The sequence below is a fragment of the Patagioenas fasciata genome, chromosome 33, assembly GCF_037038585.1.
Source record: "Patagioenas fasciata isolate bPatFas1 chromosome 33, bPatFas1.hap1, whole genome shotgun sequence".
Classification (NCBI taxonomy): Eukaryota; Metazoa; Chordata; class Aves; order Columbiformes; family Columbidae; genus Patagioenas; species Patagioenas fasciata.
In genome coordinates this window covers 2,593,293-2,621,276 of record NC_092552.1, presented here as the reverse complement: position 1 = coordinate 2,621,276, position 27,984 = coordinate 2,593,293, and the positions used below count along the sequence as shown (strand labels likewise).

Genomic DNA, 27,984 nt, shown 5'->3' with positions numbered 1-27,984 from the left:
AGCGCTTTGCTCTGGGTCGGGGAACCCAGAACTGGGGGGACGCAGCAGCTCCGCGCCCCGCCCCGGGGGGCCCACAGCCCCATGTCGCAGCACTTTGCAGCCGCAGGAAAGCGCCCGGCACTTCCGGTTGATGGGCGCTCTGGTCACGCCCACAGCCCTCGGCTGACAGACGGAGCCCTCGTTTAGTGAAACGCCTGGGAGCGGAGAAGCTTCTGGAGCACTGACCGTATACGGGCCCAGCTCGGATTCCCTTGGGCTTGACAAGGAGGCTGTGGGACCTTCCGGCGGTTTCGGTGCGGGGCTGCGGGCGGAGCGTTGTCCTCAGACTGCGGACCCTGCGGGAGCATCCCGGGGAGAGCCCCCCCCGCCCCGCCGGCCGGTGGTTGTGTCTGCTGGGGACCCTGCGGAGCCGCCAGCTTTCGTGAGTGGGGATGTGCCTTTGGAATTGTCATTCAAAGGGTAGATGAGCACAGCTCGGCTTCAGCCGGGACGCCTCTGTGCCTTTAGTTTTTGTTTTTCCCTCACCTTCCCTTTCGCGCGGAGCGGCCCGGCCCGGGACGGGGGGGTGTGGGTGTGTGTGCTGAGGGAACACCTCGTACCCAGCAGCCTGCTCCGTGCCGCTGCTCCTTGTCCCTGCATTTATATACGATACACAAATGTAAAGCAAACGGGGGGGTGCGTGGGAGCAGGAGCGGCTGGGGGCTCCCGGGCCGGGCCTGACGCCTGCAGCGCCTCACGCTTTCCCGCTCCCGTCGCGCCGCCATCTTCGGCGCGGGCAGTGAAGCCGCCGCACTGAGGCCGTGCCCCGTGCCGCCGGGGAGGAGGGGAGCTGGTCGCTCTGGGAGCCGCTCTTGGGAAGCGGGCGGCGCACCCCGCCGAGGAGGGGGAGTTAACGTCCTTCGAGTCCTCCTCCTCGGGTACCGGCGCCGTTCGGGCGGTGGCCGATGAGGTGTCTGTGGCGGGGCGGGGAGAGCGCGGCCGCTGTGCCCTCACTAGAGATGGCGGCGGGGCGGTCTCTGGCGCGGACAGGACGGCGGCCGCGGGGAGCGGCGCTCCAGCCCTATCTGTGATAATAAGAATTAAAAGTGTGTGGGGAAGGAATATATTAGTGGAAGATTCCCCAGCTTATTTATTAGAGACAAACGTTTTACAGGCTCTGGGTGTGGAAGCACAGTTACTGCCTGGGGGGGTGATAAGGAGAAAATTTGAGAGCTATTCTATTACCTGGAAGTTTGTGTTGGTTTTGGCCAGGGTGGAGTTAATGTTCTTTGTGGTACCTAGTATGGGACTATGTTTTTTGATTCGTGCTAAAAGCAGTGTTGATAATACAGAGATGTTTTTGGTACTGTTGAGCAATGCTTGCACAGGGTGGCCTGTTCTGCCTCCCACACTGCTCCACCAGCAAGTGGGCTGGGGGGAAGCGACAGCCAGTGGCACACTTATCTAAGCTCTTAGAGCCAGTGTCTTGAGTGTGTGCAAACTGCAGCAGTCACCGCTCTTCTGGTGAAAGAAAGCAGGAAATTAAACCCTGCTGCTTTCCTGAGGAGAGATGACAATGGGCTGCACCTCCTCAGAGATGGGACTTCAGGGATAATTCAGGGGAAAAGACACAATGGGTGTGCCATCGTTGAAGGTGTGAGTGGTGAAATAAGAAACGGGCAGGTTACCTAATAACTGGTCAGCTCAAACATGCCAGCTATACGCTGTCAATCAGGCACTGCAAATGTTAGATGGAAAAGAAGGTACCATCTGTAACGGTTCTAGATATGCATTTGGAGTAGTGCACACCTTTGGGAAAATCTGGGAAGAATGGGGTCTAATGAATAGCAAAGGGAAAGAATTGGTTTGTGAAGAACCAGTTGGACAAGTGTTACATAATCTGATGTCACCAATAGAAGTGGCTGTAGTACATGATGTCCATTGGGACATCAGAGGGGAAACTCCTTTTGTGTCAGGGGAGATTGGTTATCAGATGAAATGGCCTGAGAAGCAGCCTTAAAACCTGAAGTGATAACTGTAAGTTATCTCACGCTTGAGGTCCTGGCCTCACAGGAAATTCCAGTTTTTGATGAAAAATAAGAAGAAGTCCTCCAAGAATGAGGAGCCAGGGAACAGAGTGGGAAATGGGTACTCCCAGATGGTAGAGAAATGTTAAATAAGCAAATCATGAGGGAGGTATTAGCGATTCTACATCAGGAGAGTTATTGGGGAACACAAGCAATGTGTGACGTAATACGGGAATTTATAGTATAGCCAAGCAAATTTGTGAAAGATGGGTGGTTTGTAAAAGAAGAAATAAAAAGGCACTTAAAAAGCAGCCTGCAGGAGGGCAGGGTCCAAGTTTACAACTCTCTCAAAATATTCAAGGTGATTTGCCTGTAGCTGGTGGAATTAAATACATACTAGTGTTGGTTGATCACCTTGCCAGCTGGGGAGAAGCTTTCCTCCTGAGCACTGCCGCAGCAGCAGTGGTAGCAAAAGTTTAAGAACAGGTGGACCTCCACAGTTTGAAACTAAGGATTTATTTCTCAAAAACTGTATACTCGGGTTGTCTTGCCTATCTTCTCTCAGGCACAAGGCCTTCTGGCACAAACTCTGCCTTTAGAGTTTGCAGCTCACAAGTTTCAGCCTGAAAACTGGGTCCTGGTCAAATCCTGGAAAGAAACGGAAGCTTCAGCCAGATTGGGAAGGAGCATTTCAAGTTCTGCTGCTCACCGAGACAGTGGTACGACCAGCTGAGAAAGGGTGGACTCATTAGACACGGATTAAAGAGCCAATGGAACCTCCAAAGGACAATGACGAGTGGCAAGTATTGACAACTGATGACCCCCTTCGACTAAAGATACAGAGATGAAAATGAAATGAAACCTTTGGGGATTGTTAATCCTGTGTATGTAGAATTTACAAATGGGTTACTTAACAAACGTCACTGAAACTGAAGGTTCCCTAACAATTTGAGTAGATGATTGCCACATCCTTAACTGTGGGGATGTACAGAGCTAAAGAGAATGGAGTTATGAAAAGAAACGTGTCCAAGGGGCCTGAGTCTAAGGATGATTTAAAGAAGTGCACAGTTTTTGTTACTGTCTCTCATTGCCCCTCCTGGTACAGTGTTATTTGGAGCACAGAGTTTAGGGGATGGACAGTGAGCAATGAACGGTTATAGAGTTGCAAAGAAAAATGACCCTATCTAAAGGACAGTCTCTCCCAGGATGTGAGTCTCTGCAGTGCAACCCTTTGCTAATTGCAAGACAGAGAGCAGATGATTCAGTAAGTGGGGTTTATGGATCACAAATAGACATTAGTAGAAAAGATGCCCTGGGAAGGTTCAAAATATATGGAGGTACAAATGCCTGGGTAGAATGGATCAAATCTATGGTGCAAAGCCTAAACGAGCAATTGCTATGCCTGTGCGGCAGGAAGGCCTGTGGCCCAAGTGGTACCCTTCCCTCTGGGGTGGAGCGAAGATTGACAGGGGATGGAGTGCGTCTTAGCCTTATGCCAAGACTCTACGGCATGGAGAAATAAGTCGTGTCATACTCTCTCCCTACTGTTTCCAGCTTTGCAGGGAAAAATATCAAAATCCCCCTGGCATTTTCAGGAATAATTGAAAATCATACTGCCTGTCTCTCACGACGCGGCAGGAATGATACCAAGTTCCTAGGAACATGAGTAGGTGTGCAGAGACACGGGAAGTTGGTCCTCATATGTCCTCAGATGCTTCTTGAGTGGATCTTTGGTGGTACTGTGGGAAGATGACACTTCATTCCATTTTATCCCCCACTGGGAAGGTACCTGTGACGTCGTACAATTGGAAATTCCTTTTACCCTGGCATTTGAACCCTGTGATCCATCAGGGCAACAGAAAAAGGAGTTGAGGGCTTTCCTCTGATGACAGGGTTTATTTCAATTAGATTGGGGTCCCCAGAGGAGTCCCCAAGGAACACAAAGCAAGAAGTCAAGGTAGCTGCGGGTTCTGAGTCCTTTTTGTTTTGGTAGGTAACTACAAACAAGAATGTAGACGGGATAAATAACATTTATTTATAAGTTATACTAGACAAGCAGTTAAATGAATCACCAAGCAATTAGATGCTACTAGTAGAATGGCATGGGAAAATAACATGGTCCCAGATACGATGTTGGCAGAAAAAGGTGATATATGTCTAACCACAGCTTCAGCAGAAGAATTGGCTGAGAATTCAGGTGTAGATAGTCCACTCATGGGATTGTTAGAATCTTGGTTTGGAATATTGAGAGAAATTACTTCTTTAATCGAAGTAACAGAAGCACTGATTTCTATAGCGTGCTACATCATTGCGTGTCTGCGAGGACTTGTTCAACACCTTATTGGACAGCTCTATCAAAGCAAGTGCCTTTAGGGCCACTGCCATGCTCAGATAAAATGATCCTGCTAAAAGAACAAGAAGAAAGAAAGAACAGCAAATGCATAACTCCAGAAGAAAAACGTGAAATCGTGTTGTCTAGGCTTGAAGCCACCTATACAACTGTATCATAAGAAAATGCAAAACCTCCTCCATTTCAGTCCTGCAGCTCAGCACTGGTTTTTCCTCTTCCCTCCCTTTGTCCTGCTCCCTTTGCTTTCTCCCTTTGTTCCATATCCTTCTGCACAAAACCACCGTGACTCAGCCTAAGTAGATCTGCCGCTTATTCTTTTGTACTGCCAGCAGATTGTGGAAGTAGAGTATAAAACCCATCCTTATGGAGAGATCTTTGCATTTTAGGCTTAGTCTAAGTGTCTCAAGTAGCCGGGGTTTTTGTTTGGGCCTAATCCATCAGGTCTGATGGCTTCCCTGCTCGTCTCCAGATGAATGTGGTAGAAAATATAAAGCAAGGAAACGTCCTTTGGCCCAGCCTTGCCTTATTTCCTTCTCATCCTGTTCTCTGTGCCAGCCTCTCTCACTGACCCCTCGTCTGGCTGCATGTCTCTTCTTTCCTCTCTCCTTTTCTCAAACTCTCCTGCTTCCTGGCTTTTGTCTTTCCATTCCTCCATTTCAGTCCTGCAGCCCGGCACGAGATTTTCCTCTTCCCTCCCTTTGGCTTGCTCCCTTCGCTTTCTCCCTTTGTTCCATATCCTTCTTTCCGACTTGTCTCTTGGAGACTTTTGGCCACGCTGGACCCAAGTCTGGGGATGTTTTGGAAACTTTTCCGAGGCCTCGCTGGTGACAGGGGGGACAGCAGGCAGTGACAGGCCCGGGGCTGACAGGCTCCCCCTCCCCTAGCGGGCGCTCGGCTGCCACAGCCAGCTGACATAGAACCTTTGTCACAATGCCCGCTACCGTGGGGAGGATGCGGGCACTCTGCGGGTGACAGGGACACAGCAGGACTTGGTGTCAGCTCAGCAAGTTCTCAGTTCCCCAAAGAAGCTGAATGAGGTGTGTTTAAATACAGTAAGGTGTTACGTATTCATAATGACCCCAGGAACGCCTCTACATATTCATAACCTTTCCCGCTTCTTCTTAAAATGAGTCCCAGGTGATCATTTCCGTAGTCTCCTCCTTGACCCCTCCCTGTTGCACCTGCGCAGTGCCATCTGGTGGTCTTGAGGAGGGGTCTTTGGATGAAGGCTCCTTCAGCCTCGTCACAGTGACCTCTTTACCTTTGGCTCATTATGTTGAGTGGACTGGAACCCAAGCTGCCAAGTCGATTGAAATCAGACTGGTTCCCCCCTTTTGCTGTAAATCTTTGTTATCTCGTCTTCTCAAGTTTACATCTAGGTGCTGTAAAACCTCTTACCTTGGCATTCGACGAGGTTCTGTTTTTTCTTAACGTAATGGGTTAGTTAGTTAGTTAGTTCCCTCTGTCAGTTCCCCCCTTTTCGGGAAGGTTAGTAAATTCTTGTACTAACGTGATGATTCCCTATTTAACCTTTTCTCGGACCACAAGTAAGAAGGCTGCTTCGACAGGAGAAGACTTATCTTTCTCCCTCAAAGAACAAACAAATTCTCATGTTGAACAAAACATTCGTGTTGCTCTTCTGGGGCAGCTGATGACCGGGTGGCTGGTGCCCCGGCAGCAATGGCATCTGTTGGGCTGCAGCGGGAGCTCGCGCTCTTTGGCGTGGTGACCCCGCTCACTGCAGTTCCTAGCGCTTTCCTTTTGGGTTTCTTCTTCCCAGTGCGATGGCCAGGTCCAGTTTGGTGTTATCTTTTAAAATCATTAGTTTATACCCCGTTCCTTTTGCTGCCATTTCAGGATCTATAGGCGTGCCTGAGATTTGCATGGCTTGGACTACTGAATGTATTAACCGAACAAAGCACGGGGTCATACGTGGCACAAACAGTAAACCCAGAAATGCACATACTATCATGAAGCCTATTTTCTTCCACCAGGCTCCCCCAAATAAGTTACCCCACCAATGGCTAGTAAGTATAGAATTCCACTTCTGTACTGGTACATGTGCAACGCGTTTTATCTCCTCTGCTATTTTCGTTATGGCTTCCCCATCGTTCTCTCTTTCCAAACAACACTCCGAAGTATTCAGTTTCCCACAGACGCCCCCCTCTCTTCAGCTAAAAGCCAATCTCACGCTCCCTGATTTTGGTACACTGCAGCTCTGGTCTGAGACAATTGTCTCGCTATGAGATTCGGTGCCTCAGCCGTCTGGTTGCTTCTTATTTCAACCACTGCTTGCAACCGAATAATTTGGTTTAGCATATATATAGGGGTACGGGATCCCCAGTTTTCATCTTGGGCCCATGTGGCTGGATCATAGTATTCAAATATTCTTTGTGCAGGCCATTCACCATCTTTCCAAGTTTGCATTCCTCCTATGGGGCATTTATTAAACTCCTCTCTGTTTCAAGTTTTGTCTTGCACTCCCCCTCCATCTGAATAGCCCCTCCTACCAGCTTGTGTAAAACAGATGCTCTGTTCTCCCCTAGGGCAGGAGGCAGAGCCTACAGCGAGTCCGCCTTTCTCTAGGTTAGTTGCTACCCATAATTTCTGCCCTTGGATTTCACACTTCTCCAATTTTGTTCTATCATAACATCCAGAATTAATACGAGTGTGATAATGTAGAACATACTGGGTTAGTCTTCCTATTCTCACACGCTCGTAGCACTTGGTACAGGGATTAGCCAGGCTAAGTTGGGAAGAATAAGTCACCGCTCCTGGCAAGAGGATCAGGTCCAGGTTTCCACGCTCTCTGGCCGAGCAGGTTGCAGCCGCAGCCGAGTTCGTCGTCTTCTCGGCAGCGAGGGCCGTGTCCCCGCCTTTCCTGTTTTTGTCGTTAGCGTGGCGACTTTTTATCGTTTCCCAACTCTTGGCCTTCACTTCCTAGGAACAACAGGAGCAACACGGAATTTGATTTCTCTGTCTGCACTCTGTTCTCCTCATCACTGGTGGGCTCTCTAAATTCCCATTCACCCCTTCAGTAAATACCTCCCACCATTCTTGGCTATTTTTTTTCTATTCTTCCAGTGGCAACTGGAATCCTCAACCGAGCTCTGGTTTCCTGATCTTCTATTCTTAGACATTTCTTACACAATCCTGTTGGTAAGTTCCCTTTGTGGATATGCTTATACCACAGTCCATTTACAACCCCGAGTCAACTTCAATTTCAGATTGCCCGGTTCTTGAGATACTTTCAAGGTTCTTTCTTCCGTCAGGGGTCCTTTAGCTTGAGAGACGTGTGTCCATCTTTTCTCTGCCCTCCAAACAGCTGGTTCTGTAGTTAACAAAACAAGAAAAGGCCCCTCCCGTCATGGGGTTGAAGTTTCTTCTGTCCAGGTTTTCATTAGTGTTGCCCCCATATCTACCAAAAATTCTACTTGTTTGTTCTTTTGGGTTTCTTCTTCCCAATGCGGGAAGCACCACCCAGGCTGGTCCCCCAGAAGGACCAAAAGGTGACTGTGAAAAACAGAGTTTTCCAGGTTGCGCCCGGGTTACCCTCCGTGGTGTTTCGCAGGCTTTCTTCACTCTAGAATGGCGAATCCAGGCATTCTGTTCTCTGATATTGGTAGCAGTCAGGGGGTCTTGAAATGGACCTTCCTATTATGGTTTCAAAGTTTTCTGCAAAAGACTTCACATACTCGTCAGTAAAATGTGGCCCTCAATCAGAGGATCTAACAGCTGGGCCTCCAAGCCTTGGTATTATTTTGTGTATCAGTGTTGTAGTCACCTCCTAAGCTTTTGCTGTCCTGGTAGGGAACGCTTCTGGCCAACCTGAAAAAACATCAGTTAATACCAACAAATATCGGTACCCCCCTTTTCCTGGGAGTTCTGAACAATCAGTTTGCCATTGTGGTCCAGGCCCATTCCCTTTCCCCATTTGACCCATTTCTAGCTTGGGCATATTTTTGGGATTAGTCTGGAGGCAAAGATCACACCGCTGTCACCTCTTCCACAGTGACAGACAAATCTCTAGCTCCTGTCTCCCTAATCAAATGTTTGCGTAGTGGTTCTAGTCCCCAAGGCCCCTTCTTCTGCTCTTCCCTTCCTAAAGGCCAAACCAGGTGGGAGAAAGCCCCACTGTGTTTGCTTTTTCAGGAGAAAAATAAGTGCTAAAAAGCCACTTTGGGGGTGCCCAGGTGGATCCAGTGGTATCCAGACCCCCCCCAGAGGGAGCATCCCCCAGCACCCCCAAGTCCTTCGCAGGGCTGCTCTCAGGCCCTCCATCCCCAGCTTGTGTTGATACCCGTGGTTGCCCGGGGCAGCTGCGTCTCCCAGGCGAGCTGGGTCCCGCCCCGGCCCGCCCCCGGCTCCTCGCAGTGTCCCTTCCCCCGGGCAACGCGGCTCTTCCCCGCCAACACCCGCCGGTGCCGGCCGGATGGAGCAGGCGGTGGAGCCGGTGCCCGGCGCCGAGCGGCTGTGCCGGTGCGCGGCGCGGGGGCTGGGGGTGCCGGCGGAGCGCTGGGAGCGCTGGGCAGGCGGGGAGGCGGCGGGGCCGCTGCTGCGGAGCTTCCTGGCGGGGCCGGCGGGGCCGGCGCTGCTGCTCTGGCGGGGCCCGGCCGGGGAGCTGGAGCTGGGGCCGCCCCCGCCGCCCCCCGCCGCCCGCCGCAAGGGGCTGTTCTTCCTGCGGGCCCCCGGCGCCGGCCCCGGGGAGCTGCTCTGCGGGGACCTGCCCGCCGATGCCCTGCGGCACTTTGCCGCCCTCGTGGAGGAGGTGAGGATGAGGGGCCACGGGGGCAGGCTCAACATGAGGAGAAATTTGTTTGCTGGGAGATGGCAGAGCCTGGCCCAGGCTGCCCAGGGCGGGTGTGGAGTCTCCTTCTCTGAGACATTGAAACCCGCCTGGACCCACCTGTGTGATCTGCTCTGTGACCCTGCGTGAGCAGGGCTTGGACTGGGGGATCTGCAGAGATCCCTTCAACCTAACCAGGCTGGGATCCTGTGAGGCCTGGGCAGCCCCGGAGGTGCAGAGGGAGCCCTGGCACCCATGAGTACCGGGTGCCCCTCGCACATGGCAGCGGGGAAGGTGTCCCCTCCTACAGACAGGCTCCTTGGCCTCCCTCCCTTCTCTGCTGATGCACTTGTACCCTTAACTCTGCCCTTTGCAGTACCATGGACGGCTTTAGAACTCATATAAACCACCTGAATGCTGATCCACATCAGCTCTGTCTATCAGTGGGGTCCTTGTGGGACTGATGTACCCACAGGTGCTGGAGGGGACATCTGCAGGTCACCTACTCCAAACCCCTGCTCAAGCAGGGCCATCCAGAGCCAGTTGCCCAGGGCCATGTCCAGGTAGCTCTTCATTATCTCTAAGGATGGAGACTTCACAACCTCTTTGAGCAACCTGGGCCAGTGCTCGATTACTCTCCTAGTGAAAAAGTGTTTTGTGATGTTCAGGAGCCTCCTGTAGCTCAGTGTCGGGTTATCTCAGGTGGGCTGATGTTTTCTTAAAGAGATCGTCAAGAGGTTCGAGTGCTTTTGCTTTGCTGTGTTATTAGCCTGAACTAGACAATGTTGTTTCGGTTTATTCCTGATGGCTCCTCACCGGGAGAAGTCTCAGGAATGAGGCTGTAATGGGAAAGCAGAGGAGCTGCTGGATTTGAGAAGCTCTGATCATGATGTTTGGTATATTAAGATGGTGACTGATAGATTGGATTCCCAAGAGCAGGCTGCCAGACTGGTTATCCTGGTTTTGTGAGAAAACACATTATTTATACGGGGAGCTTTTGTTTTGATGAGCCCCGTGGTCTTGCGAAGTCTGCACAAACAGTGGTTTTGCATCACGGCTGGCCAATAGCATTGCAAGCACCGTCTGCTATGGGTAGATGGTGGGGTAGGAACACTTTGGCAGATCCTGTTAAATCCTGTTTTCTGAATGCCTTTGGGAGCCGGGATTGTGCGTCCCAGCTGCGTGTTTGCAGGCTTTGCTCTCCCCTGTGCAGACATGCAGTATTTCTGCAGGGAGCAGATTGTGCCTGGTTTTCATCCTATTTTCCTCTCAAGCTTCACTTGAAGGCAAAAGCAGCGGTGGTGCTGGGTCAGGCAGATGGGGTGGGTCTGCGTGAAGGTGAAAAAGGTCTTGAATTTCCTGGGGTTGGGGTCGTGTGTTCCTCTGCCCACACTTTGTCTTTATTCAGTGAGGGGTCACAGCTGGTGACCTTGTCCACTTGTTGCTTCACTCCTGCGGTGCCGAAGGGAACACACCTGCTCTGTGGGCTGGGGCTTCATCCTGAGTCCAGTTATCATTTTAACAGTCAGAAAGAAAATGAACGGCTGTCATTTGCCTGGTTACAACATCACTGGCATTAGCAGTCCACATGCTTTAAGTAATAGAGACACATCTTGCTAATAATGCAGCTAAAACTGCTGAAGGTGAACTCGTCAGCACCTGCCCGTGTGTTCCCTGGGGTTGTGCTCCCCCTTCCCACGGCTCCCTGGGCACGAAGGTGGCTGGTCGGGTCTTCTTCGGGTCTACAGAGCCAGCCACAGTTCCAAAGAGTCTTCAGCATCCTGGGACAGCACCATGGAGGTGCTGAGCTGCTTTATTCCGTTTCAATTTTATGTCCATTTGCAGCTATTTTTATGCCTTTAGTCACCTCCCCCCCCTCCCCTACCCCCACCCTGAGTCCAGTAACACAAAGGGCTGTTGTTTGTCACTAGGGACAACCTGGCTTTGTTAGGCTGTTGCCACAGGCTGGTCCCAGTGCAGAGCCAGCCAGGATAGGTGACAGACACGGTGTTGCTGTCACAGCTCAAACAAGCCAAAAGCAGCTCAAATCTGGGCAAACCCCGACCAGCCCCACAACCCCATGCTGCCGGGTCAGTAAAAGTGCTGATAAAGGCAAAGCTCCTGTTTGGTGGGCTGCAGCTGGGACCTGGGGGACCCTCACCACCAGGGTATCCCAGGGGGTACCAGCAGACCTTCCCTTGCAGCACACTGAGCTCAGCCCAGCCCTGGCAGGCTCAAAGGGCAGCCTGACGGCTGTGCCCATGGGCAGGGACATGGGGACCAAGCACCGGGGACAGTTGTGAGGGCAAGGGACAGCAGCCCATGGGGCCATCTCCAGTTGCGGGCTTGAAAGGCTGGGAGAGCCTGGGGATGGGGCTGCTCACTTTGCCTACTGGCTTCCACCCTCCTTGGCTGCTTGGATTTGGGGAAAAGGGTGTTCTGCTGTATAAAGTGGGCCTGTAGAGATGCCCATTCATCATCAGCTGCCTCTATTTCACATGGGAGCTGCTTGAGACAGCAATGAATATGGGTCTCCAGGCTTGGCCAAGCACAGACCTCAGAGCCTGGTGGCCTGTCCGTCTCCTGCTGCACTTTTTTCTCCATTGGTCTTCCGTGACTCCCGCTGTAGGTGATCGTGCCCATCCTAACGAACAAGAAGAACCATCAGGGCTGGCCACAAGTGGTGTCACAAGACATCGTGCGTCATGTCCACAACCTCAAAAGTACCATTTTCACAGTTGTTGGCCAAGTAGACGGCAAGACCTTGCTGCCTCTCCCAGCTGGCTCAGAGGGAATTGAGGACATTGATCTGGAAAATGAGAAATCGTGAGTACCACCCCAAAATAACAGGTTCTGGAAGGTCCAGAGAAGCAGATGCGTTTGTACATCAAGTTGTCATCGTGTCTGGGCTGCGTGCGTGCCCCTGTGGAACCCCAGGAGATGTGTGGGTGCAGTGGAATGAATCACTCCTCAGACAGGACGTGGTGCGGGTGGGATTTTGTGAGAAGTTACTGCTTCCAAGGCAGTGGGGTGACCTGTCCTCAGCTTCCCAGCCCACTTGGTGGTGTTTCTTGCTGAATTAAGTGAGTTAATGACTGCAGGGATGTAGAATATTTTGAGGGAGAATGGTATGGGGAGAGAGAATCTTGCTGGATGTGTGAGTCTCCAGGTCAGATCCTGAACCTGAATGGATCTGATGTGACAATGACTGGCTGTGCAGAGAGGTGGCGACTGGCTCTTCATTTCCACCATTCACTTTATGAACAGTGTTGTTGCCCACACTGCTGCAGACATTCAGCCATTTTCTCCAGAGTGTAATTCCTATATTAAACCAGTGACAAAATCTTATGGGGTTTGATTGTTTTGTGGTTTTGAAATGTGAAACCCTGTAAAATCCAGCTGCCCACATGGCCATTGGAAGTAGATCCAACTGAGCAATGCACATCAACAAAGTTAATCACGTACTCTGTTTACTACAGCATGGAACGGATAGATAAATCTCTGGTGTATGCCATGGAGTCGGCCATCATAGACTGGAGCCACCAGATCCAGGAGGCACTGAAGAAAGAGTCTCCAGAGCCTCTCCTGCAAGGCAGCAATCCGAACCCGAAGGTGGAGCTGGAGTTCTGGAAGAACAGGTACCCAGAGCAGCCTGGCCAGTGCATGGTGCCCTGTGGTGCTGGTTTTGTGTAGAGGGAGAGTGCTGGTGGTGGAGCTGCTAATTCCATGAGTTGAGAAGAACAGGCCACTTGGGGTTCATGTAGGCTTCAACTAAGGAAAATTGCTCCCGCACAGAAAATCATCATGATCTGCAAAGTGCCTGGGAGGTCACTGGGCAGCTGGCTGTGTTTTAACTTAGCCCCACCACAGGGGCTACACCTCAAGGGACTTTTTTCAGAAATGCCCTTTACAGAATCCCAGCCTGGTTGGGCTGAAGGGACCTCTGCAGATCCCCCAGTCCAAGCCCTGCTCACGCAGGGTCACAGAGCAGATCACACAGGTGGGTCCAGGCGGGTTCGAATGTCTCAGAGAAGGAGACTCCACACCCGCTCTGGGCACTCTTTCGTCACTGTTCACTAGGAGCCATCCACAGGAGTAATTGCTGATGGACACCTGCTGGGGGCTGTCTGGAAATGGTGCATCTCAGCTGGCTGCTGTTCATCTGTCAGGGCCAGAGGGGCTTTAGATGCTCAGGAGCCTGGGAGTGGTATTTCCTCCTGCCCTTTGAAAACCTTTGTGCTGTACTGGTTCAGGCTGACTCGGGGCAAAGCCCTGCTGGCTGGAGAGCTGTTGCTAATGCCTGCAGAAACACGATGGCTTTTTTTCAGCGATGTTCTGTCAGTAGCAGAGCTGCTGTCATGCTGAACTCAGCACTTTCTGTCCTGTAGGGTTTGTCTGTGCCTCATGCAGCTTTCTCCCATTTCCACAGTCCATGTGTAGCTGGAGGAAGCCCTGAATCAGGCCCAGGGGAAACAGATGATGTTGGGGGACAGCTGATGGCCCAGTGTAGGTGGGTAACATGGCCACCAGCATCCTGGTGTGCATCAAGAACAGTGTGGCCAGCAGGCCCAGGGCAATGACTGTCCCACTGTACTCAGCGCTGGGGAAGCCAAACCTCAAATCAGTTTTGGGCCCCTCAGGCCAAGAAAGACCTTGAGGTAGTGGAGTGAGTTGAGAGAAGGGAATAGAGCTGGTGAGGGGCTGGAGCACAAGTGTGATGGGAGTGGCTGAGGGACCTGGGGGGTTCAGCTGGAGAACAGGAGCTGAGGGGAGACCTTCTGATCTCTGCACTGCCTGAAAGGAGCTTGGAGCCAGGGGGGGTCGGGCTCTGCTCCCCAGGAACAAGCGCCAGGATGAGAGGAAACGGCCTCAAGTTGCGCCAGGGGAGGCTGAGGTTGGATATTAGGAAACATTTCTTCCCAGAAGGGGTTGTGAAGCATTGGAACAGGCTGCCCAGGGCAGTGGTGGAGTCACCATTCCTGGAGGGGTTGAACAGTCACAGAGATGACATTCTCAGGGACACGGGGCAGTGCCAGGGGTTAGGTTATGGTTGGACTCGATGATCTTGAGGGTCTCGTCCAACCAACTGATTCTGTGATTCTGTGTCTCGGTTGCTGTAGGTGTGATGACCTGGAATGCATTTACAACCAGCTGACAACGAGGAAGGTCAGGAACATGATGGAGCTGCTGGAGAGAGTTGAGAGCAGCTACATCCCAGCCTTCAAAACCATGCTAATGGATGTTGAGGCAGGTGAGATGCTGGGGCAACTTTACCACAGTGCTGGCTTCTGGCCTTTCTTCATGGCCTGGTGTGACTGATTTCAAGCCAAATCTTTCTAGTTTGTGAATTGAGACTGGGCTGCTTGTGCTTGAGTCTAGGCTTTTGTTTCCAGGCTGGGACAAGCTCCATCGCTGGTCTGTTGAGCCAGACTCTTGCCAAAGTTCAGGGTGAATGGGTTTGGGAATTTATTCTGCTGTAATAAAGTGTTTGCATTACTCTAACAGGACTCACCTCAACTTCCACCAGCTCCTCTGGTGTTATTATGCAGGAACGGGAGTTCAGACTAAGAGGACAGATCTTGTACCTAAGACTGCTTTGTTAGAGCGCTGCTTCTCAGGCTTTGGCCACTGCAGCCCGAATTTCCTTGCTTTGCTTTGCTTAGGGGAGTTGAGCGCAGCCCAAGGAAATATTGCAAATCCCTGTCTGTAGTGAAAAACAGTGTAGTCCTGCTGGTCTGTCCCTGCAGACCAACACAGCTGGACATCCATGTCCAACCCAGCTGCTCTCTGGCACAATGAAACCGTCTAGACTGTGTTAGCTGTGCACGTGCTGGCAGAAAACACTGTTCTTCACCACTTCACGTGCAAACATTGAATCTCTTAAGGATCTGTGTCACACTCTGCATTGTGCAGTTTAAATGGGCTGGAGAAACACCCCTTATATAAGGAGCCAAGGGTTCATTGTTAAACTAATTAATACTTTAAGGGTTTAATCAAAATACAACAAATATTTGGTTTTAATCCGGCTACAGCGATACTAACCCTAATTGGATAATTTGGACTATAATTGTTAATTTCCATTACAGCGCAGTTCAGATTTGTGTGCACCTGCTTTTAAGTCTCTGCCCCTTTCCCTGGCATTGTACTGGTGTGGCTGCTGTTGGTGGATTTGCTGGGAGGGTGATGCTGATAGTGGGAGTCTCTTCTTCCTTGGTCTTGGGCCTTAGGGGTTATTTTTGCATGCATTCAAGCACTTCCGTCACTTCTTGTTGGTCCACAGGTTTAATTGCACAACGATCTGGTTTTATTAATGCTTGCGCTCTGGGGTAATTCTTCAGGGTAAAACCACACAGCTGTACAGAGCTAAGCTAAAGCTTTCGACGAGTCAGACATCAGTTGCTTTACTGTTGACAGGTTTTCTATTACAGTCAGGACTGGTGGGGCCGTCGTCATCTGCCCACTGGACAAGGAGTTGCTTGAGCCAAAACTGAGCTAAAAAGGGCTCAGGCCAAGGCTGTACAGCCTGTCGTGCTGTACAGCAAGGCCATGGCTCACAGCCATGGCAGCACTGTATTTTTGGTGCTGTTGGGCAAATTCCGTGTGACTTTTTAGCAGTTGTGGACTCAGGCTCTCCACGAAGCCCTGTCCCAGCTCCCTGTCCCCTGCCATCACATCAGCTTATTTCTGTTCTGGTTACTGCCGCAGGTGAGTGATGTTCACGAGTGAGTGACCTGCAGCACACAGGTGGCTGAGGGTGCTCAGTGCTTGTCAGGACAGTTTCTTTTCCCAGGCACTTTTCCATGTGGTGAGGCCAGCACCTAGCTGGGAACCCAGCACACCGCAGCTGGGTGGTTCTTACCGCTTCTCACGTCTCTCAACACAGCTTTGACTGAAGCTCAGGACGTTCACCTGCACCTGACACCCCTCAAGCGCCGCTTGGAAGACGTAGAGAGGGTTGAGTTCAGCGAGGTGAAGCCTTTCCTGCTCCCCCTGCTCCACGTGGTGTGTTTGATCTGGGTCACCTCCAAGCACTACAACATGCCCGTGCGGATAGTGGTGCTGCTCCAGGAGATCTGCAACCTTCTCATTGAGCAGGTCTGTGGCTGTGATGCCTGTGTTTGCAGTCCCCTGTGTCCCCTCTCCCCTTCTTCCTATTGTCCTTCCCTGGAAAAGTGATTCTTTAGGCAACATTTAACTTAATAAACAGGTTCAAATGTGTTCAACACAAGAAGTCCTTGTTTTCCATGATGGCAGAAGTGACCTCTCAGGTGTGATTTTGCTCTTCCAGGCCCTGGTGTACCTGTCTCCAGAAGACCTTCTGAAAGGGGACATGGAGGAGAGCCTGGGCAAGGTGCGAATGGTGCTCGGTATCCTGAACATGTTCAAAGAGGCATTTGAGGAGAGAAGGGAAAAACTGCACATGTATTATGAACCAGGCCAAGAAGTGAGGGAGTGGGACTTCAGCTCCACGATGGTGTTTGCGAGGCTGGACACCTTCCTGAAGAGACTGGAGATGGTGGAGGTGAGACTCTGGTCTTGAAAAACATTGCAAACCGTCAGGAGAACTCTGTAGCCAGGAGATCACTTGCTGGCATCTTTCCTTTCTATAGCTTCACCTGATACCAGGGAATGGGGCCACTCTTTTGCTGTTAGGTCTCCTGTTACAGCGAGTCTAAGACTGTGTTTTACTATGTCCTGCTCAGTGCATATGTAAGCTGGTCAGGTTGATAGGTGTGTTTTTTGCTCTCAGGAGTCCCGTTGGACTCCTTGCTCCTGTTGGGGCAAGAAAAGGAGGATTACTGGAGGTGTGGTTTGCACAGCTGTAAATAAAGCAATGTAATCTCCCAGGTCTCCTGGTGCCATCAGAGACAGATTTAGGTTATGGTTGGACTCAATGATCTTAAGGGTCTCTTCCAACTGAAATGGTTCTATGATTCTATGACACCCTAGAGCTGGGTCCTGCCTGTCTTGGAGAGGCCAGATGGCAGGATCCCCTTGGCTGTGCCACGTGGGCCTGGGGAGGAGCAGGGACACGTTCCTCACCAGGTTGTCCCTTCGCATCCTCATAGTCCATCAAACTGGGGTGCTGTGGCTCAGGGGTGTCCCTGTTTGCCAGATCTGTCACCTGAGGCAGGGACATTGGGGTGTCATCCCTGAGCTCCCAGTGTGGCCAAGGGCTCCTTGAGCCACAGGAGATGTTCTGCAGAGAGCAGGTCTGAGTGTGAATGTGGGAGCTCCCTATGCTCTCCTTACCACATGGCTGTGTCTGGAGACCACAGACATACAGACACCATATGTACCTGTTATACAGACACTGTATATACCTCTTATACAGATACTGTATGTACCTCTTGTACAGACCTTGCATGTACCTGTTATCTCTCACGTGGCTAACCACACACATTCATCTGCTCTCCACACACATCCCAAATGAATTTCTTTGTTGATTGTTGCTGCGTTCTCAGTGTGTAGGGTTGGATGGCCAGTGTACAGGTTGCTGGTGTTTGCAGTTTTACTGCTTTAAATGTGCCATATACTTTTATGTGTTCCTTAATTAACTATGTTGAAAACTGTCATGACTGGTGCCTATTTTAAAAGTATTCATAATGATGGTTTCCAGTAGGGTTTGATGTGAAATAAACCAAATTATGCTGGTCAGTGTAGAGAGGAATATAAATAGACACAGGAATAACTGCAGGTTATCATGAGGACAGTGTTGGTGACAGGTTTACTGGGACCCTGTAAAGGCTCTGGGGCACTGACTGCTGGGATTCCATGGATGCCATGGGCACACTGTGGATATGGGCTGCAGACAAAAGCCAGTGGGGAGGTTTTGAGCTGGGGCACTGTGCGTTTTGACCAGTGTCTGTTTCCTCCTTCCGTGGCTGTCCCACACTCCAGGGACAGTAGAAGCTGCAGTATCTGGAGTCAGAGGGAGAGCCTGCGGAGTGAGCTGTAAAACAATAATTAAAAGCATAGTGCACACCAGCCTGTTAATGAGGAAAACTGCTGCATCTCTCTCCGTCTCAATTTCCCCTCATCACTTCATTTCAAGCAACCTTGCAAGACAAAGCAAGGGACAACTGGTATTTCCACATTATTTTTTTGCCTTACTAGGTATTTGTTCAAGCGGATGTGCTGGTGTGTCGAAGTGAATATGAATGCATATGTGCATTTGTTTTCGAATTTTCATAAAAGCTGCAGTTACACTGGTGCATGGGTAGCCCATGAGCACGTGAAGAGGGAAGGATCCCTTTCCTTTGGTTCGTTGCACTGTTTCATATTACGTGTCTGTGGTAAAACCTGCTGCCCTGCTCGGGTGGCCCCAGGACAAGTGCAAGCAGAGAGTGGCCACCAGTACATTCCTGTGCACATTTCTCCTGGTCCTCTGAGACAATGGATGTTCAACCAGCCCTTACTTGGCCCTACCTAGGGAGACAGATGAGGTGGGATGGCAGCAGAGCTGCCCAGTGCTGCCACCACCACTGGGGGAGCGGGACATTTTCCCAAGAGGTGACACTGCCAGGCTGCAGAGGATGGGAAGGGAAGGGAAGGACCCGTGTGCCACCTCAGCAGAGAGGGCCAGCGGGGCAGGTGCTGCAACACCCACTTGGACACGTGGAGGTTTGACTGCGCAGGAGCTTTGGACAGTTTGGGTACCTGTAAATATTAGAAATCTGTCCTTGGTTAATACCTATAAAATTGGGATTCTTAGCTATGCTGGATGACATATAAGAGTCTCATATCCTGCTTTGGATCTGTCCTTTAAATACACTTAAAAGCGATTTTACAGTTGTCATGGTATTTCTAGTGGCTGCAGCAGGTCTCACTGGGCAGGGACGTGTTATGAGCAGCCACTGATGCTCAGGACAGGCAGATCAGGCTCCCCCCTTCCCATCCCTGCCACCCAGCCTGAGCACCAGCGCTGTGCTTGGGAAGGTCCCTCAGCAAGTGCAACTCTGTCGTGACAGCTGTTGTCATCTTCTTTTGTCAACATCATGACCTGTGTCTCCCTCCGTTGACTTTGAAGGATCTCCTGGCAACTTCCTTGGACTTGATGAAGCTGGAGAAAATTGAATTCAGTGGGATTAAAGGGAAGACCCTGGGCCAGCAGGTCCTGGACATGTATGAGGAATTCCAGGAGGCATACAAGGTGTTTTCAGAGCGAACCTATGACTGTCTTGACCTGACCAACACGGTAGGTGGGACCAGTTTGCGGGAACATCAGGAACATGTGCATGTTTCCAAAGCAGCAGTTTCCTGCTATCTTCTTCCCAGCTCTTTCCTCCTTTCATTATGATCTGATCTGGTACTGGAGGGAACAGGGAGCCGCTGGCCTTTCCTGCAGAGATTTGGGACTTCTTGCACGTCTATATCTAACATATCTTGCTAGATCAGCACCTTAGATCAGTGCAGCTGGGAAACTGGGATTTCCATGAGTTATGCACAAGCTTTTGCTGTACATGGTGCTTGCTGAGGTATAAGAGCTATACCAACACCCACATCTCTTTGCTTTCCTGCTCTTGGTATTTACCATGTTTCCCCAAAAATAAGACCTACCCCAAAAACAAGCTATAGCGTGATTTTTCAGGATGCTTGAAATATGAACCCTATTCAAAAAATTAGCCCTAGTTACAGTTCATAAAAAAGTCAATTTAAATAGGGTCCAGGCAGCTATACATGTAAAAAAGTAAGCATCTTTTGCAGCAAAAATTAATATAAGACTCTGTCTTAGTTTTGGAAAAACAAGGTAGTTTGCCTGATGAGGGCCAACTCAGATCATCTCTGGGATGTGTTCGCTCCTGCCTAGATGAACACATGGCATCTGGGGCTCTCAGAATTCAAGGATGCTCTATTTTATTATCAGTAGTGCTTTAATTAAAGGAATATTCCCAGCCCTCTGGGACCTGCCTGGTGTGGGGATGGGTGGCTCGTGCTTTGCTTCCTGCAGCTCCCAGTACATCTCTGCAGGGGGTGGCACGTCCCCAGTGTTTCTTGCTGGAAAGCTGCTTGCTCCATAGCACCCCTCCTTCAGCAGGGCAGGCACAGAGGAGAGGTGACAGTGGCTCTGCAGGAGGTGGCTTGGGTTTGGTGACCCCATGGCCATTTGTGTGACTCTGAGTCATGTTTGTTCTTTCAGTGCTCTAGTTTTGCACCCTCTGCCACTGCTGGAGCCGTTTTTTTTAGCTAAAACATGGCATCTGGATCTGCTGGAGCTCAGCAGTAGCAATAGTAAAAGCTATTTCCTTGCACTTTGTCCTTTGGAAAAGAGACACATGACCTCATTTTTAGTGGTTTTGTCCAAGCTAGAACAGAAGGACTGTCACGGACTGTCAAGTTCAGTCTTTGATTTGGACTCTTTTACGTGTAGGAAAACAAATATAGATGTTACTCTTGAAGTTCAAAGGATTTATTACAATTGAAGCAAGAAAAGCAGTGCAAGAAGATGACGGAAATTACAGAAACCCAGTACTGTTGAGTTTGAAAAGGACCTCTGGAGATCACCCAGTCCACCTTCCCTGCTCAAAGCAGGCTCAGCTAGAGCAGGACTGTGACTGGTCAGGTGAAATATCTCCAAGATTACCTATGTCCAAGTGTGGAGACTCCACAGCCTCTCTGGGCAACCTGTGCGAGTGTTTTGAAACTGCCTCACTCACAACCAGCTCACCATGGAACCACAGGCTTGTTTTGACTTGAAAGTAGGTTGGATTTGGGACTCAGCAGGTGCATCCGTGGGTTTTCTGGATGATGGTGTGGTCTTCAGGCCAAGTGGTGGGGGAGAGGGTGTGGAAATAGTCCATCTTGCCTGTAGGCTGAAGATAGTGCCATGTGGGCTGTGGAAAGCCCTCAGGACCAAAGGGTCCCTCCCAGAGAAAGGGCCAACATCTCAGCCATGGGACAGCACAGAAATGTTCTCAAGCTTCGTGAGGACTTTGCCACGTTGCGATGGCTGAAGATTGGCCAGAGGAGTGGCTTAGTTCACGGTGAATAAGAGAGGGCATCTCTGGATCGAGGAGTTACAGGTACCTTCCTAGTGCCATCTTGCAGCCTCACAGCTTGTGTTTTGCCTTTGTGCAGGACTTTGAGCAGGATGCCTTTGGTTTCCAGCAGAAAGTAGAAGACATGGACCGTCGGCTGGGCACCATTTTCATCCAGGCTTTTGATGACGCCTCCAACTTGGACCACGCCTTCAAGGTTTGTTTATCGCTCCCTTGCTCTTCCCTAAAAGGGAAATCAGGGCACCCGGCTCGGTGAGAATCACGCTGAGGAGACCAGGCAGTGCTGGAGCCACAGGCACATGGGGCTGGTGTTTGCTGGTGGGACAGTGGGACTTGTAGCTTTTGGGCTGCTCTTGGTTTGGGATGCTCAGGCTGGTGGGTCCCTCACAAAGCTTTTGGATGCCAGGAGATATATTTGTGTCTCTCTCTGCAAGTTGGGGGAAATCATGCTTTTTCTAGGATTTCCTGGTGAGAATTGATATTGTTAGTATCAATTTGTTAATATTATTAATACATGGATCTGTTTCAGTTTTGGAAACAGGTTTTCTAGAAACAAAGCTGGTTTATTTATCAATTAATCTATCTTGCAGAAATAATAAATGGTATTTTTTTAAAAAAATCAATATAAGCATTTGTAGAAAAGCCTTTAGCAAGTGACAGTGTTTATCTTTGTAAGTTTTTTGAAAAAAATAGAAAATCTTGAAGCATTTGAAGAACAACAGTTGGAATGTGGTCCAACCCCAGAGAAAGTCTGAGAGGCCCCGTAACAAAGGGAGCAAATTTCCTTTTTCCAAAGTGCCCATCGGTGCGGACAGTATTGAAGCATCTGGGCTGGGGAGGAAGGTCCCAGCTGATCTCTCTGCAGGAGTCGGGGTTGGAAATTTTTCCCCTCTTCTTTTCCTGCGTGTTCACCCCAACAGCTGCTGGACATGTTCGGGAGCCTTTTGGAGCGACCGGTAGTCGCTGCAGATGCTGCTGGCAAATACTCCGTCCTCATCAGCATGTTCAGCAGGGCCCTGGACCACGCCAGGCTGATCTACTCCCGGCACATCCAGGCAGAGCTGAAGCTCGGTAGGTAGAACGTGCTGAGTAAAATGGGTTTTACAGGGAGTTTGATTGAGATTAATTTGGGGGGGAAATGATTTATTTTTCTAAGGAACCCAAAACTTTACAAATTGCAGATGTTTTCAGCCTCTGTAGCTCCTAGTGGCAATGGAAATGCCTGGGAAAGCTCTGTTCTTAGTATTAAAGCAAATAATTGGTTAGGAGTAAAAATACCCTTTTTCCAATGTGTATGCATGATATGTGACTGGGAATGGAGACACATGCTGAGCTTTTCTCCCAGCGAGGCTGTGACAGGAGGTTTCTCTCCACATTTGTGTGCTGCCTCCAACACCCCATGGGACCTGCAAACCCACTCATGTGCTCCTCAGAACGAATTTATTTTGTTTCCCTTACAATGCTTAAAATGCAAAGTATGCGAGTGGGACTTTGTAACCAAGGGTTTAATCAGCCTTTTCCAAGTTTATTATTCCCCGTGACTGTTGGCACAGGGGGGAATGGGTGGATTTCTATCAGATTATGAGGATTCAAGTGTGTCATTTTGAACAATAACCTATTTACTTGCCTCAGAAAGGTCATACTGGAACGAGACAAGTCCTGGACTGGAGAGAATCATGGAGAGAATCATTTGCTGTGAATTTGTGGTTGTTGTTCTGTGGCTGTTAGATAAGACGGACAGAAGTAACTCCTGGTCAGAAATCCCTATGTCAGTGTTTGTGAGGGGCGGGGAATGTGTCCCAGGCAAGGGACACCTCACATCAGCTCAGGTTTGGACATAGTCTGGGCTTCTCGTTCGATCTCAGCTCCTTATTCAAGATCCAGAGGCACTCGCCTTGGTCACAGACCTACATCAGTGTGGCAGATGTTGGATTTAAGGAAGGAAGCTGGGAAATCAGAGCAGTTTTCTGCAAATGAGGTTCTGTTGTTGCATCTTTGGGGTTGCAAGTGCAGCGTTCAGTCAAATGCTGTTCCAATGTGCCCTCCCCAGGATCCCCCCTGTGCACAAGAACATGCCGCCGGTGGCTGGAGCGCTGCGCTGGGCGCAGGAGCTGCGAGCGCGAATCCAGGTGCCGTTTGATCACTTCAGGCACATCCCACATCTGTGCGTGTCTGTTCCAGCTAAGTTGCTTTATGACCACCTTGCTATCTTCTCTGTAATCAATCTGATTTTCTTTCTGTGGTGAACATTATCCCATGGTTATAGCTGAAATAATTCTTAGTCAAAGAGGTGTGAAGTGGTTGCACTGGTGCTTTTCAGCTTCCTTGTGATCATTATTTTTTTTAAGAAACTCATTCACTGGATTTGTTTTGAAGCGATTAAGAGGCACAGTGGGCTATTCAGCTTTCAGACATAGTTCCCGGGTTGCAATTGAAAGAGGTATCAGAACCTTTCCTGCTGCAATCCCACTCAGCATGTTCTCCAGGACCTCCTCAGCTGCAAGTCCTGGTTCTGGCATCATCCAAACTGTGAATAGCAGAGAAGTGCTGGGCTGGACTCAGCTGAGATGGATCGATGGAGCTGGGTTTGCATGTTGGGGAGCAGACGAGCATTTTGTTGGGCAGAAGAAAACTTCCTCAGCGTTAAACAAAGGAGCCATCTCCCAAGATCAAGGAAAGAAACCAATGCTGGTATATTTATCACCCAAATGCTTGTTATAACGGATGGTGTCAGGGAAGTATGGCCTCATACTCACAGCTGGCACCACATGAGACAACATTTAAGAGCTCTGTAAGCAAGGCAGTGTTGGACTTATGACAACTGAGGATGCTCTAGGGACTGCACCTGGTAGCTCACAGGAATGGCTTCACGTGTGCTGGTCAGGATTCTGTGTAAATGGATCCACTTTTTTAATGTACTTGACCAAAATAACTTGACCGTCACTGTACCATGTTCGTAACCTTCTCTCACTGTATCTTGCCATTAAGTGTCTTTAAGTGCACAGTTATTCTGCAGCAGCAAAGACATTGGTGCAATGAAACAAACTCTTGGGCTGTTCCCAGCACAGAGCCCAAGTTATCATGTCTGATTTGAACCTAAATGGCAAATTTTTGTCCACCATGAAGGACCCAGATCTGCATTTCACACTGATTTTCTGTCCTCTGTTTAGAGTAGTTAATAACATGCTCTGCAACGGTGGTGACATGATGCTGTTGAAAGGGAAAAAGGATTAAAAAGGAGAAACAAAAGTGGTTTTGCTGGGATTTACTTGGATTTGCTCAGAGGACTTGTTTACTTCCAGCAGGTTTCTCAGCACTTGCCCAGCGGTGACTGCTCAGGCGCTCCTTTTTTCCAGCTTTTGGTTAAGTTAATTCAAGTTTTGTCAATATGTCCTCCAAAATCAACAACCATCTTGAGGAAAACTTGGATATTGTAGATGAAACAGTGGGGAAAAGACAGCATGATAAGAATTCCTCTGGCCTGCTGTTCCCTGGGCTGTACAGCCCTGGCAGCGTGGCCAGGGCTCTGCCTCCCGCACTCTGGGACACCTTTGCTCTTCGGTTTGAGGGGCATGAATTGGGCACCGCCAAGAGCTTCATCTGCCGGGAGCCACACTCTGCTTCTTTCTGTGCCTCTTTGACCTCAGAAAGTGGTGGCTGGTGAGCAGAGGTTGCCCTGCTCTGTGCAAACGCCGGAGCATTGAGTATGTTACGGAGACCAGTGTTCCTCCAGCAGCTCTGGGCCCTTGTTCTTCCCCCAGGACGTGGTTCTCATTTGCCAGTTGCCATGCAAACACCCGCAAAAGGGCGCACTGGGGCTTGGAGAGCTTTTGTGCAGTGAAATGGTTTTGGGCGATATGGTGGGGTTGGAATGTAAGATCCCCAGCCAGGCTCTGCCTGCAAGGTGGTGGGTGGTTTTGGGAAGGGGTAAATAGAGACTGCAGCCTCACAGGGCTAAATGTAACGCTGAGCTTGTCTGTTGTGCCACCAGCTGCTTGGACTCTGCTGAAGGAAGAAGGGTGATAGAGAAGTATGAAGAAATGATCCAGCTGCTCGACAGGTAAGTGGTGGCTCAGGCATGACTGTAACTATATGAAAAAAAGCCAAACCTTATAGAATCATAGAATTGTTTTGGTTGGAAGAGACCCTCATGTCCATCCATTAACACAACCCTGGCACTGCCCCGTGTCCCTGAGAACCTCGTCTCCACGTCTGTCCACCCCTCCAGGGATGATGACTCCACCACTGCCCTCGCAGCCTGTTCCAATGCCCGACAGCCCTTTGGGGAAGAAATGTTTCCTAATATCCAGTCTGAACCTCCCCTGGTGCAACTTGAGGCCATTTCCTTCTCCTTCTCTAAACCACCTTTCAGCACGTTTGCAAGCCCAGGGCCTGAGAATGTCTCTTTCTAAGCCAGAAGGAATTTTGTGATGAGAGAGGAGGAGGAATCCTTTGCTACACACCACAGTCTTTCTGTGATATCTTGAAATGAGAAGTTTGCATGGGAGGGACAGGGGCTGTGCAGCCCAGCAGAAATGTTGGAACGAGATTCTTTTGGATGTAGGAGATGCTGTGGTAGAAAACCTGAGCTGACCAGAAGTCTCAATCCACTTGTGCCCATTCACAGTGTACTTACCGTGGCTGTAATGTGTGTATTCCACAAGTGGGAGTGGGATTTGTTGCACCTCACTTAATATCTTAATGTTTGATGCTAAAACTGAACTGATTGCTCTGAGCTTTTGAATGTTTGTCCCCAAATTTGAATCCTCTGCTAAGAATGGTACTTGGGGGATCTTTGTTTTCCTGACTTGATGCTGTCACTGGTTTTCAGGTGTTTGTCTTTGAAGCCAAGATCTTTATGGAGGTGGTGTGGGTGGGTTTTAAATATTCCTTGATGTTCTTCAGCCCTCAGAAGTGGACTTGGCTTTTATTTGGTTCTATGTCTTGGTGTGCGGGCTTGGCAGCTACGTGGTGGATGTTTTAATTTGTTTGTTTGTTTTTCGGCAGGTATCAGGAGAAGCTCTATGCAGACTGGTCCCAGACAGTCTCTGAAAAATCACAGTACAACCTTACTCAACCGCTTATCCGGCGAGATCCAGAAACCAAACTGATCACAGTTAATTTTGATCCCCAGGTAAGAACTAGCTTTCCTGTCTGCTGGAGGGCACGTCTCCAAGCTGTGCCCCACCGTGCATGGCAAGTCTGGTGGGATCGCTACTAGATCTGTTCTGCTGAGGTCCCTGGAGCATCTGTTATGGGTGACATGAATTAACCATCCCCTTTGTGGGCTCTGTCTCCTGGTAAAATATCAGGATTACAGTTTAAGCAGCGCAGATTGTAATTAAAGCCAGAAAGTCTGTGAGTAGCCAGATGTTAACTGGTGTCAACATCTCCAGAGCAGGTTGGTTTGACGCTGGTGTGGGGAGCGTAGGAGCATCATCCTACAGACGTGGGTTCGTGTTATGTTTACCTGAAATCTGAGCTTCCTGAAAGGGTATAAAAATCCCAGGAAAGGTTTGTTTTGTTACTTCAGTGTTGTGGCTGTTGGATTTCCTTAATTGTGGTGCAGGAGGCTTCCAGTAGGTCTCTGTTCCCTAGGGCTGCCCTCTCCAGCACAGGGAGGCCTGACCATCCCCCTGCCCAAAGCAGAGGCAGGGTCCAAGCCAGCAGAGTGCAGAGGTGGATTCAAAGGTTCTGGGGCCTGATGAGAGCTGGGGCCTCTCAAATGTGAAATGCCATTTGCTGCGGAGGTGCTGAATCTCAGGGGCCTGGGAAAACATCAAACACTTCCCCCTTTCCCTGGGACTTGCTGCTGTTAGAGAAAAGTGTTGAGGTTCCAGAGCTCATTCCAGCTTGGCTCTCAGACAAAGGATTTGTCCAGCTCCTTGGAATCTCCTTGCTAAGGTGGGAAGCAAATGGCCCCAGGGGATGTTTTCCACCCTTCACCCTGGTGCCAGGGTTTGGAGCCTGTGACGTGCTGAGCATGTTCTCAGCTCCAGTCTCTGAGTGCTTCTGCGCTGCTCTCAGCTTTCCATACTGAGGACTGCCTCATGTCCTCAGGTGCCTGCTTAGCAGCCCCTTCATGCCCTTCAGAGCAGATAGGAGCACCTCATTTTGCCTAAAGGGAGGATGTATTTGCAACCCTTCAACATTAAAGAATCTTCCAGAGCTCACCTTCCATGGAGGAGAGGGAAAGAGGGTAAGACATCCTTGACACCATGGTGGGGATGTCTCAGACATTCCAGTGCATAAAAGGGAGGGGAGTTTGGTTCTATCTCACTTGGCCTCCTGCTCCCTCAATCCCCTGCTTTTCCCTTCCTCCCATCCCATCCTCTTCCATCCACCTCCTCAAACTGCTCCCTTCACCCTTCTGCGCTCCGTCTTTCTTTCCTCTTCTTGTCATTGTGGACATAGTCACTTTAGTATTGTAGATACTCCTCACCCCTGCCATTGCCCATACAATATACTGAATTTCTGTCACCCAGCCAAAATGTGCAGTTTCAGGAGCATTTTCCCTCTCACAAGCCACTAAACTGAGCAAAGATTTTTTTTTTTTGTCTTAGAAGTGATATATTGCGTTGGAAGACCTTGCTGCTCCGTTTGTTGCAGGGACTCACTTCTACTTGGGTTTATAGTTTAATAACCCACTCAATCCCGTTCCATCACAACTCAAAGATGCTTTTGGTTGTGCCTCCTCCTGCAGGCACAGTATTGCTGAAAGACTGTATTGATGAGGATAGCTGAGAAGACCAGAGATCATCATGGCTTTTAGAGGCTGCACAGGGTTTGCTGGCTGGGTAGTTAACAGAGCTAGATGTCTTTGATTGGGAAGCAAATCAGAGG

General features: G+C 49.9%; 1 protein-coding gene across 2 annotated transcripts; it reads left to right on the top strand.

Moving 5' to 3' along the window:
* The first annotated feature begins 6 nt into the window (after positions 1 to 6).
* Positions 7 to 24,377, top strand: LOC139826029 (dynein axonemal heavy chain 9-like). 2 transcript variants are annotated; one of them, XM_071800812.1, is made up of 10 exons: positions 7 to 421; positions 11,772 to 11,968; positions 12,622 to 12,780; positions 14,263 to 14,393; positions 16,026 to 16,237; positions 16,431 to 16,664; positions 19,173 to 19,340; positions 21,221 to 21,337; positions 22,062 to 22,212; positions 23,192 to 24,377. In XM_071800812.1, exons 3-10 carry the CDS (start codon positions 12,623 to 12,625, stop codon positions 23,359 to 23,361), a joined length of 1,341 nt encoding a protein of 446 aa, XP_071656913.1. In that variant the 5' UTR covers positions 7 to 421; positions 11,772 to 11,968; position 12,622; the 3' UTR covers positions 23,362 to 24,377. The 2 variants fall into 2 exon arrangements, with proteins under 2 accessions (XP_071656913.1, XP_071656914.1); XM_071800813.1 differs by lacking the exon at positions 11,772 to 11,968.
* Positions 24,378 to 27,984: the final 3,607 nt, after the last annotated feature.